The sequence below is a fragment of the Podarcis muralis genome, chromosome 16 (genome assembly GCF_964188315.1).
Source record: "Podarcis muralis chromosome 16, rPodMur119.hap1.1, whole genome shotgun sequence".
Taxonomy (NCBI): Eukaryota; Metazoa; Chordata; class Lepidosauria; order Squamata; family Lacertidae; genus Podarcis; species Podarcis muralis.
The window spans coordinates 17,221,339-17,234,235 of NC_135670.1; the positions used below are offsets into that span (position 1 = coordinate 17,221,339).

The 12,897-nt window shown below is 46.2% G+C and overlaps 1 protein-coding gene across 5 annotated transcripts in view; it reads right to left on the reverse strand.

Moving 5' to 3' along the window:
- PC (pyruvate carboxylase) overlaps nt 1-12,897 on the reverse strand; it is a 250,421-nt gene that overhangs the window by 127,312 nt on the left and 110,212 nt on the right. For all 5 annotated transcript variants that reach the window (XM_028710546.2, XM_028710551.2, XM_028710549.2 and 2 more), the window contains one exon: nt 3,393-3,555. In XM_028710546.2, coding sequence (XP_028566379.2) covers nt 3,393-3,555 — 163 coding nt within the window. The remainder of the gene's footprint in view (nt 1-3,392; nt 3,556-12,897) is intronic.

Here is a 12,897-nt window from a genome sequence, read left to right on the forward strand (position 1 = left end):
TGTTTGAATGTCTTCACTCTGTGCATCTGAAGTGTCATAGGAGTGTTGTATAAAGTGCATTTATGATATATTAAAAGTGCTCTCAGCCAATGCTGGAAAGTTCGGGGGGGGGGGTGTCATTTATTTCCAATATCAAGGACACAGGATATTAATTCTGAAAGCAAAGCAAAACACACCTTGGTACAGTCTGGGATCTTTTTTCTTTTTCTTTTTGGGAAGCAATGAATTTAATGAAGTTTGGATCTAATTCCACTCTTCTGTGGCTGCCTTTGCTAATAAGTTGGGCAAGATTTCAACAGAAAGAACAGCTGGGACAATTTCTGTCATTTGGCATCCCCAAGGCCTTGGGGTTTTGACTGCTAAATTTGGACACTCAGTTCTCATTTCTGTAATAGCTTTTTGCAATGTTCCCAGAGAGAGGTATATCAAAGATCGTTAATGCAAATATGTGCTTCCACTTTCTTAGAATGCTTCCAGACGACCTCCCTTGTTACAACGAGAAATGGCAAGCAGTTTTGCTCACAAGACTATCTCCAGGTGTGGAACCTGGAAATGGGTGCGGCTAGAGAAAACGTATGAACAGCTCAGCTGGATCAGAATAAAGTTTAGTCCAGCATCCTGCTTCTCACAGCAGCCAATGAGATTTACCCAGGCCTTGAATGCCAATAAAGCCATCATAACTAGCAGCTACTATCATCCACACCTTAAAGGTAGAGGAAGAGGGGATCCCTAGCATGGAATTTGCCTTTTTCACAGCTACCAAAAACCATTTTCCTTGGTTTGACAATATCCTTTATTAACTGGACACAGTGTTCCAGGTGAGGTGGAATAGGGTGATACTATTACTTCCTGCAATCTGGACACTAAATTTGTGTTGACTCAACCCTAGAATAAAACTAGCCTTTCTGCATGACACTGCTAACTCTGGCTTAGACAGTGGTCTATTAAAACCACTATAGCTATTTCACATGTACCAGCTGTTAAGCCAGGAGTCTCTCATATGTGCATCTGATTCTCGTTACCCACTGGGACATTTGCCAGTCTCCAATCTCACAACACTTCACCCCTTCTCCAATGATTGAATCCGCTTCATCAGATGCATGAAGTGCAATCCTGACTTGATTGTATAATGGCATAATCTTTAATACAGTTTAACGTCTGTTAGTCTTTAAGGTGCTGTAGGCTCTTTGTTGTTTTTACCGCCAACAAACTAAAATGGCTACTTCTCTGGAAATTTTTTCCCATGATAGCATCTAGTGCAGGGCTGGGCAGGCTTATCAGGTATACTTTGCTTTTAACTGGAACCCCAATATATACCAACCAGAGCCAGGAGTGAAAAAAGTGCGGATAGAATTAAAGAAGAGCCCATTCCAAGACCGGGAAATTATTTTTCAGCAGCAAAACTGAAACTGAGTTCACCATCCTCTCACACAAACGTCCTCTCTGGATTAGCTATCAAGTTTAGGTTGGATGAAAAGTCATTTTGGTGTCACGTTTTTAAATAACCAGGAAGCAGGAAAACAAAAACCCTTCTGGAGATCTATCAATAGATACCACTTATCTCTTTACCCACTTATGGTCAAGTAAAAGGTAAAGGGACCCCTGACCATTAGGTCCAGTTGTGGACGACTCTCACTTTACTGGCCGAGGGAGCCGGCATACAGCTTCCGGGTCATGTGGCCAGCATGATTAAGCCGCTTCTGGCGAACCAGAGCAACGCACGGAAACGCAGTTTACCTTCCCGCCAGAGCGGTACCTATTTATCTACTTGCACTTTGACGTGCTTTCGAACTGCTAGGTTGGCAGATGTAGGGACTGAGCAACAGGAGCTCACCCCGTGGCGGGGATTCGAACCGCCGACCTTCTGATCGGCAAGCCCTAGGCTCTGTGGTTTAGACCACAGCGCCACTCGCACCCCACTATGGTCAAGTAGACAAACACAAAACAAAACAAAACAAAACAAAACAAAACAAACAAACAAAAACAGATGGAGCCAGTGATTCATTGTGTCATGAGTTCAACGCACACATGCAAATGGTAACCAATGAAATGTAGTGGGAGGTGGGGAAATCTGCAATGTTTTGACATCATCATTTACTTGGTCTTACAGGGAGACCATAAGAGAAAAAGTGGGGTGCCCACATTCAGTGATAGGCCCAGTCTCTGGAAAATCCTGTTTCAGTCCAACTCCACATATGCAGGAAAGAGAGGAGCTTGACTGCTATAATCTATTGAGGTACTGAATGTTATTTCCCTCCAATACTGCTGTTCATGACACACACAGATACACAGCAATCATGGAATGATGCATTTCAATGGCAGACAAACAAGTGAAAGCAAGAAAGTGGAAAGGAAAATGGCAGGACAGCCTGCTGATCTGGGTGAAGTCTCTGGGGAGCTGGAGTTTGTCCACAGTCAGCGTTTCGGGTCATGTGGCCAGCATGACTAAACTGCTTCTGGCACAATGGAACATCGTGATGGAAACCAGAGCACACAGGAAATGCCATTTACCTTCCTGTTGCAGCAGTACCTATTTATCTACTTGTGCTGGTATGCTTTCAAACTGCAAGGTTGGCAGAAGCTGGGAAAGAGCAACAGGAGCTCACCCCATCGCACAAATTCGAACCACCGACCTTCTGATCAGCAAGCCCAAGAGGCTCAGTGGTTTAGATCACAGCACCACCCACGTCTCTTGTTAGGTATAACACACATACACACAATATGAACATATAATATCTAGACTAGGATTCACGGACCTCGCACCCTGCAGGTGTTTCAGACTAAAACTGCCATCAGCCCAACAAGCATGGCTACGGCAAAGGTTGGTGAAGGCTGTTCTACAGCTACAGATCAGTGCTGACAATGACCATGGAAAAATGTGTCCACCAGATTGCTGCTGGTAGCAGGCAAGACATTTCACGTAGATTCCTACTGATTTGGAATAGATCATGCAGCCCCTCGTAGGCCGAGTAATTCGTCTTCCATCCACGCTTACTGAGGTGGAGATTGCCATCTCAACAGAACACAGTTCTGTTCTGTTTCTTCTTTACTGTCAATGTGGATCTTAGGGATGTTTGTCTTGATTTTCTAAGCCTCCTTGTTTTGATGATTTACACTCAAGCAGATTCCTGCTTGCATTTCCATATAAGATTTCCAGCGTAAACAGGACGTCGCAGAGATACTTCTTCAAACAGACTTACTGATATCCCAGCTTCCCCAGACAGCATACAAGCCTACACAAACCAGGAACCCACCCAGTTACAACCCAGTGGGTGGTAGGAGAGAACCATCCCATAGATCATAGGAAATGGTTGGGCCAGGGCCCCAAAATATTGGAAGCAGAAGGATTGGGGGGGGGGGTTATGGAAGCCAGCAGCAGGAGCTCATCCTACCTCAATTCGGCCAGTGTCAGGCTGGAACCCACGGGAAGGGTCCTCGGTCGTCACTCGGCACTGGATGGCGCACCCATTTATCCGCACGTTGTCCTGTTTGAGGCCCAGGTCAGGAAGGCTCTTCCCCTCAGAGATGTGGATTTGGGCATGGACGAGGTCCACACTGAAAAGGAAGGGAAGGAGAGAGTCACAGAATGTGTGTGAAGCTTGGCGTAATTCCTCAGGCATTTTGTGTCTTGTGCAGATATTTATTTACTTATTGCGTTTATATTTATTTATTTACTTATTGCATTTATACCCCACCTTATTGTCATACGTGTGGAGGGAAAACTTAAACACGTTGCAGAGTTCAGAAGAGTTCCACAGGCAATATTTCATCCAGCAGAGCTTTTACTTGTGCTGAAGGCAAGTAAGTCTGCTGCAACTGGATTTCTTATGGACTGTGCCAATTCTGATTGTAATGCATTTGGTAACCATTATGCTCATTTGCCTTCAGCACAAGTAAAAGCTCTGCTGGATGAAGTACAATTGCCTCTGGTCTATTTTTGGGAACTCTGTAACGTGTTTAAGTTTCCCCTCCACATCTATGTCACTTATATCCTCCAAAGAGCTCGAGGCGGTGTACATAGTACCCTCCATTTTATCCTTGCAACAACCCCTATGAAGTCGGCTAGGCTGAGAGGAAGTGCCTGGTCAGAGGTCCCTCGGCGAGCCCCATGGCCAAGTGAGACTAGAATCCGGGTCTCCCAGGTCTAACCACTACACCACACTCTCTTTCAGGACAGTCCTTTTTGCCTTTGCCTCGTGGCTCTGCCTTTGCCAGAGCTCCTTTCATCACCTTTTGTGAAGAGATATCTGTGGGGCTGAGAGGCTGTTTTTGTGGTGCACAATCAAGGAGGAAGGAGAAGCCATTCCACCCTCGACCCTCCAGATCTGCCCTGTCTCTGGTCAGCTTGGCACTAGTCTTTTTCTCTGCAGGGAAAATATCCTGTTTTGGCTTCTTGATCAGTCTCGTTGTGGTTGTTTTGTTAGCTTTTGGCCTCTTTTACCTCTCCTCTTTTCCTTATTTGCTTGTCTCGTCATCCCCTCCCCCTTTCCCCTGCGTTTGTGATTCTGTACATTGAACAAGAATTGGCTTCATTGGTTAATCACAATGATGCTATTGAGGAATTTAAGTCCAAAACACCCGCTGAGCGCCGACTAATTCTCCAGCACACTCGAAGATGAAGAAACCTTAATCTGTTTTGGTCAATTTGAGTTAACCCATTATCCGTTGAAAGATAAAAGATCGTGAAAATTGACTGTAGCTTTGTATATGTCTGGTTATATCACCTGAGCAAACATTTGCTATTCTGTGTCTCATTTCTTAAGTTTACATTTTCAAAGTTTAGTTCTTAATAAAAAATATATAAATTTAGTTAAGTTTTAGTTTCTTTAGTCTGGGGATTTTTAAAAAAAAGTCCTTTATGACTGAGTTCACCTTTAAAACAAAACAAAACAAAACTCCCTTGGTGCCCACCCTAACCAAATGTGCTGTGCTGACTGGATGTTAGTTCTGCCCCTTGTTGGGGGTCTCCAACAAGGCCTCCAATTCTCTGTGAAGGAGATGGCTATTGATGACTAATATGACGTGCAGCGTAAATTAACAATGCAGAGTTTTAAAGAATAAGAGCTTTACTGAGTTAAAATAAACTTCTTCATAAACAACATGGTTCCAGACAGTTTGACTGAGATTACATACTGACTCTGCTCACAACTGAGACAGACTGAGTCTGACTGAAATCTTATGTAGAACACACAGAGAAAATGGCTGCTAAGTCACATGTCAGAGTGACTCAACAGTTAGCAGTTAGGCCTGAAAAACTTTAGTAGGCCCAAATGATTGTGCAGTCCCAGCACTTCCCAGCCTGCTTTGCTGCTTCTGCCCTCATGTGTCTTTGTCACATGACATAATAGCCCTGAGGGCTATGCTCCACATCCATGGTCCAAGCCAGTAATGCTTCTGAATGCCAGTTGCTGGAAACAACAGGAGGGGAGAGGGCTCTTGTACGCAGGTCGTGGGCCATTGGCCTGATCCAGCAGACTCTTGCCATATTCTTATGTTCTTAAGGGCATGCAGGGACAGAGAAAGATTCAAGTTTTGTGTGCACTGCAAAATTGAATGTTTTTCCCACCCTCACCCCCAGTCTCCTTTCCTGACGGGGGCAGGCATCCAGAAATATCATCCAGATGTCCCAACTCCCTGGGCCCTCTTCTGAACCCGTAACCATCCTCCTTGCGTCCTGAAAGAGTGCATTCCCCCGTTCACCAAGTGGCCTCAATCTGTCTTTGGCCTGTCGCCGGCAGCCAAGAGGGAGGGCAGCCAGCCAGTGTGCATTCATGGGCAACCTCCAAGTGGTGCCCTGGAGTTTGCAAAGAGGAGTTGGGATACAGGGTTCTGGGATTTTATGTGCATACCTTTATATGCACACCGAAGGAGGGAAGGAATTGTGGGCCTGATTTTAAGGACAGGCCCACAGTTCCTTCCCTCCTTCGGTCCCACCACCAAAGCATTTATCTGATGATCTTTTTAAAAAATCTGCTTGCCATTTCATTGCTGCTATTAAAGCAGTGGCTGCGTCGTCAGAAAATGGGCCAAACAGCTGGGATTGCTAGCGGTCGACCCTTCTGAGCCAGTGGGGGGCAAAGGAGCTCCTAAGCAAATTCCTGCAGCTCCACTTTGTAGCAACCGAAGCTTCAGGGCAGCCTTTTAGGGCAGCCCCATATACAGTGCATCACAGCAGTCCAGCATGGCTGTTAACAGACGCATGTTTCCCTGAGATCTAGCTTAGGGCTGCAGTTGAAGAATTAGCCCAATCTGGTAATTTTTTTACTGCAATCCACTCCTTGTGGGGCTGCCCTTGAAGACAACTTGGAAACTTCAACTGATCAAAAATGTAACAGCTAAATTGCTAGCTGGGGTTCCGTTTAGATCTCATATAACCCTTGTTTTAAAAGAGCTGCACTGGTTGCCAGTTTGTTTCCAGGCCCAATTCAAGGTGCTCATGTTGGTGTTTAAAGACCCCAAATACCTGAAAGACTGCCTCCAGGCTCTTCTTAAGTTCTTATGGCCAACCTTACAACCAGCTCTGCTGCCTTCCCTGGGGGTTCCAGCACTGGATCAGAACCCAACACGGAGGCCCTAAGCTGTGGAATGTGCTCCCCTCCAAGGTTGCATCAATGCTGCAAAAATTTCTTAGGCTGGTCAAGATGCACATTTTTGCTCAGGCTTATGAAAGGGTGAGGTAAGGTGATGGTTTTAATCGATTCACTCTCTTGGCTGTATCATATTGCTTTGCTGCTGCTTATGTTTAATTTCAATTCCATTGTAGGTTTACTTGTATTTTTATATTGCGTAACTCCCCCTGGGTGAAGGGCAGGTAATAAATCTCACTATTAAACAAAATAAAAATCGAACACAAATATCCACAGTGCACCTTTCTCACAAAGGCTCCAAACTCTCCTGTCTTAACCAGGGTTTACTGTTGTTGTTGTTGTTGTTGTTGCTGCTGCTGCTATTAATTGCTGCTGCTTCTCTTCAAAATTTGTAGCCCACCTTTCTACTCAAGGTAGCTTCCAGTCCAAAACAGAAATCAGTGAACAATGAAAGAAAGCAGCAACAATTCTGATTGAAAGAGACTGTTAGAATATATGCAGCAGTAAAGGTGAAGTTGTTCCGGATATTGGGGATCACAGCTGAAAAGTCCTTGCCTCAATAACCTACATTTATGACAGTGGAGGTGGGTGGGGAGCCCAGAGCTGAGCCCCAGAAGTGGAGCCAAGTTGCTGGGCTTGTTTGTATGGAAGAAAGAGCTTCCTGAGATGGTCTGTTCCCAGGCTGGGGGGTAGGGGGCAGAGAAGTTTTTACCATTTGTCTGAGGGTGTACTTAAGATCAGGTTTCTGCACAGCAAAGATACTCAAGTAATGTAAGACCACTGCTGGTTCAATCCAACTATAAGTCCATCCCTCAAGCAACATCAGAAAGACTTCCCAATTAAACCTGGCTTTAATTATGCATCTTCTCAGTCACTGAGGATCGATAATTGTTGCTGGCCTCCTGACAACAATGTCCATTAAGAAGCCATAATGGCTGCACATCACATTCCACACAGAAACAAATGATGATGTTGTGAGATGCTCCCCCACCACCACCCCAGGGTGTGCAGAATACCAGCTCCAGAGTCGCAGCAGGATGAGGCTCAGCAAGGCTCCAGCTTTGAAGAATCCAAGAAATCAACCTTGGCGAACCCCATGAGCTCCGGATTTGTGGACTGCTACTCCCTCAGCTGCAGCCAGCACAGCCATTTGGACTCCATAACTAACAGAAGCAAACATATGCAAATCGGCTCTATTGGCTTAATTTACACAATGCAGCCTATGGCTAATTTGATACAGGAGCCCCCTTTTTTAGCAAAAAAATTACACATGAAGCTCCCCATAAGAGCTCATGACACAGATTCATTGGGCTCTACTGAGGAAGCTCTCATTTCAGCTGCAGCTACTAAACATGGCCTTGGTGAGGCAGCCAAGTTCTGAATGCCAGATGGGGGAGCAGAAGAGGGATGGGCTGCCGTCTTCATTACATACTGCTTCTGGGTCTCCTAGAGGTTTCTGGGTGCTCACTGTGGTGGAAAATGAGATACTGGGCTGGATGCACCCACATTGCTCTGACCCAGCAGGGCTGCTCTTAAACGAAAAGGGACGCAAATTCCCAGCCATTACTCCAAGCATGCCTTTGAGTGCTCCCAGACAGCCTCTTTATTGAGCATTCACAGCGAGGAATCCAGACAACATTTGCATTCTGATTCCGTTTGCAGGGAGGTTATACAATGTGACACTGAACAGTTATTATCCCACAATTTCTGATACATTTCCCCCATCACTTCCCTTACCACAAAAGGGCTGGGTAGTGGCAACAGCAGAACTTCCCTGTTCAGGATCAAGATCCCTCTCGATAGCCTGACACGGACATAACACTAAAGCGTGGTTTATGAAAGCAATGGTTTGTTTGATGCTCCAAATTGTGCCCAATAGCTTAAATATGGGGTTTGCTTGCTGCAATCTGAAGCCACAATCTGAAGCCAAGGTTTCGTTATTGGCTTACAGGCCTTGGTTTGTTTTAATTATGGCTTGATGATATGAGCAGCCTTCCTTAACCATGCTTTGTTTGGCCAGCCCACGCTAGCTGCTTGCTAAGCTACAAAGGCATGAGGCAAGAACACAGGAGGAACAAACCAAGCTTTGGAGAAACAAGGCATATCCCTGCCATTGCTGGTACACCAGCGGCATCGCTTTATTTTTCTGATATGCAGATGAGCAGAGTCACCTTACCCACCTGTGCCATAGGTGCTCTGAGCATTGTACAAAGTGAAAAATATTTACACAGAAGTTGACGCACAACAAACGTTTGAGTCCCTTTGTCAACTATAATGGAAAATTACAGAAGCTGCAAGGATTTCATAAAACAGGCTTGCCCTTTTAAAATCTGTTTGTCTAACTGGCAGTTATTGTGCTTTTACTGGCAGCCCGAGGTTATGCATGTTAGGACATTTTTTGCAGAACTTTGCTCTTGTGGCTAGAACAGAACATGGAGCAAAGAGATGCCAGCTTCAACCCCCATCCTTTGCTACAGACACACTTTAACCGGTGACCAGAGCAAAGGTCACGATCCTTGGTCCCGAAGCCAAACTTTGTCAATTCTCTAACGCCATCAGCATCTGCAGGGCACCACGTTGGCTACCTCCACATGCAAAAGCATCATGTGTCTGGCAGGCACCATGATCTTTTGGCGCCTATTGAGAGAAAAGAGTGCGGCTATAAAAAGGAGCTGTTTGTGAAATGCAGGAGGCACAGGCAAACTGCTACCAAGACAGGCGTGATGTAGCAGAAGCTTTTCAGTCTCTCTCACACCCTCTCGCATCACGCTGCCACTTGCTTCTGCCCTTGGTTCAAGGCTCTTCGGCAGAGCTAGATGGAGGAGACTGAAAGGGAGAGAGCAGGTCCTGCAGTGTGGGTGGGCACATTTGCTCGCTGGGGTGCCTCCCTCAAGGATGGGCTCCTCTCATCAAAGCAGCCAATCGGAACATCTATTGTGAGCGCTGACATGTCCCTGACCTTTTCAGATTAATCTCAAGCAGAGAGAGAGTGTGTGTGTTAATTATATGAAACAGGCAGGCAGTGTGGCTGTTCACGGCTTGAGGAAGTTTTAAATATTCTTATTTACTGCCACCATCAAGTGCCTCGGGGATGCACTGGATTCTGGCTGCGGAGACCAAGGCTCCAAGCCCTGCTATGAGCTCCCTCTCTCCCTCTCTCATTGCCCTGATAACAACTACATATGCTGCCCATCTGACTGGGTTGCCCCAGCCCCTCTGGGCGGCTCCCAACAAAAGATTAAAAACACAATGAAACAACAACCATTAAAATTCACACACTGCGCCATGACAAGGTTCAGTAAACCATGACTGAGGGCTTATCCACACTTCCTCTGGTTTCCTCTGGGGAAAACCGCTCTTCAGTGCTCAATCGGAGCAAATGGCAATTTGGGTTTTCTCTCGATTGATGTTTGTTCCGATTTAGCACTAAAGAGCAGGTTTTCCCTAGGAAAGGAGCAGGGCAAGGGGGAAACCGCTCAGCCCCATGCCTAGAAAGTGTGGGTCAAGTGGAAAACTGCTCAGCCCCATGCTGTCAAGGCACAGGACAAGTGGAAGTATGGACAAGCCCTTAGTGTGGACAAGCCCCTCCTCAAGCATTTTCACCTGGCTGGTGGCCTGAAAGCTATCAGGTTTGAAAGCTAGTTGGAAGAAGATGCCGACCCAGCGTGCAATACCTATAAACACAGTGAATGAAGGGATCATTAGGAAGCAGATCAGAATTAAAAACTGCCAAGATAATAATGCCATTACAGTGGTACCTCGGGTTACAGACACTTCAGGTTACAGACGCTTCAGGTTACAGACTCCAGTAACCCAGAAATATTACCTCGGGTTAAGAACTTTGCTTCAGGATGAGAACAGAAATCGTGCTTTGGCGGCGCGGCGGCAGTGGGAGGCCCCATTAGCTAAAGTGGCTCCTCAGGTTAAGAACAGTTTCAGGTTAAGAACGGACCTCCTGAACGAATTAAGTTCTTAACCCAAGGTACCACTGTACACAACTCTATAGTGTGAATGCACTTTGAATCCTGGGCACAGTTCTGGTCACCACACCTCAAAATGGATATTGTGGAGATTCTGAAAAAGGCTGACCAAAATGGTCCGAGGAGATGGAGCAGGAAAGGTTGCAACACGTGGGGCCATTTTAGTCTAGAATAAAGATGTGAAATATAGGGTATGAGTGTGAGAAAGATAACTGTATAAAATTATGCATGGTATGCAGAGAGAGAAGGATAGATTTTCCTGCCTCTGACGTAATACTAGTCCCATCTGAACTTTGGAAGGTTCAGGACTGACAAAACAAAGGGCTTCTTCATCTAGCACAAATTGTGCGACTTGCGCCTACATGAGGCAGTGATGGCCATGAACTTGGACAGCTTCAAAAACAGGGGGTAACACAAATACATGGAGGATAAGGCTATATCAGGTCAGAAGCAGGATGCCTCAGAAATCTGTTTGCTGGGAAAGTGCTGGTGGGCTTCTGTCCTACACAGAGGCATCAGACTAGCCACTGTGAGAACAGGATGATGGCTGATGGGAGTTGTAGTCCAAAACACCTCTGAAAGGCACCAAGTTGGCAAAGGCTGTTTCAGTCCCCCCCCCCCAACACACACTTTACAAATCATCAAATAGCAGGAAAACAAGAACCACCCCATCTCTCCCCTGAAGATGAGATTACATAACATCTTGTTGATTTGAAAGGGATCCCCAATTGCCATCCAATCCAACCCTCTGCAATGCAGGAATCACAGCTCCAGCATCCCTGACAGACAGCTATGCAACTTCTCTTTAAAAAACTTCCAGTGAAGGAGAGCCCAACAGCTTCTGAGGGAGTCCGTTCCACCATGCAACAGTGCTTACTGTCGGAAAGGTCTTCCTAGCACCACAGCAGTAGCCAAAAGTCAGGAACGGAAATACTCCTGCATCCCTTCCCACATTCCATCACTACCGTTGTGGACAATCTGAGAAAGAAACTATTTGCAGCCACACTGTGACTCTTTGCACCCCAGACAAAAAACCCAAACCCCTGCAGTGGAGCTGTGAAGCAGCAGCAGCCCAGGGGTGCAATGTGCCATGCCTGCCATGGAAGCCAGGAGCTCTCAGCTAGGGGATACAGAGGATTATACAGGGATAAAAAAATAACTTAATACCACTCCATAAATCCCTGGTGTGCCCACGCACCCAAAGCTGTTTGCAGTTTTTATTAGCTCCCAAAACTAAGGAGTACAGAGAAGGGCAACTAAACCATTCTTCCTAATGCACTGAAACCTGAGAAGTTCAAGATGACTCAACTTGGGAAAGGAGGGAGAGGAGCAGGGAGGATGAGGCAGGATGAGAAGCCGTAGGAGAGGCACCAGAGAGAAATCCCAGCCTAGCAGATAGAGATGTGGGTTCGAACCTTGCTCAGCCCTGAAGATCATGAGCCGATTTTGACCCAGCCACACTTTCTCAGCCTAATCTATTCAACAGGGTTATTGCAAGGCTGAAATGGGTGGAAGGAACCAAGTACACACACATACACACTCAGGGTGAGTGTCAAAGGTCACCACGGAGCCCCCTGGGTCTGCAGTAACAAGGAGATAGAAAAATGGGAAAGGGAGGTAAACTCCACCTCCTCCATGACGTGTGTGATTTTATAGACATATCTTGCCCAAGGTGTATACAGAAACGTTTATCTCCCTCTCTCATAACGCTAGAACTCTTGCACATCCAACAACGTGGAATATTGGAAGGTTCAGGACAGATACAAGGAACGATTATTCATGCGGCACATAGTTCAACTACGGAACTTGCTCCAGCAGGAGGCAGCGAGGGCCACCAACTGGGATGGTTTTAAAAGAGGGCTGGACAAATTGATGGCAGAGAAGGCTATCAACAGCTATTAGTTACAATGGCCAGTAATGCTTCTGAGTGCCAGTTGCTGGAAACCACAGGAGGGGAAAGTTGCAGTTGTGCTCAAATTCTGCTCTCTTTATGTTCTTAAGGAGGGGGCCTGGGGACGGGGCACAGCCTGGGAAGACTCCCAAGGGCCAGACAGAGAGGCGTGAGTGCCACAGTTGGCTCCAAGGTCTGAGATTCCCCATCCTTGACTTAAAGGGTGAAGTTGTTTTTCTGCCATCTAATGAAAAGCTTGGCTTGCTTGTCAGAGTTTGGCATTGGGGGACAACTTCTGAAAGATTGTGATGCCAGCATTCGGGAGTCTAACAACATCTTGAATCAGCCAGTCTAGAGTCAGAAATCCCCACTTTCGTGAGCTAAGGAGGCCACCAGAGATGCTTGCCACATGGAGAGCACCTCTCACAGGGATACATCA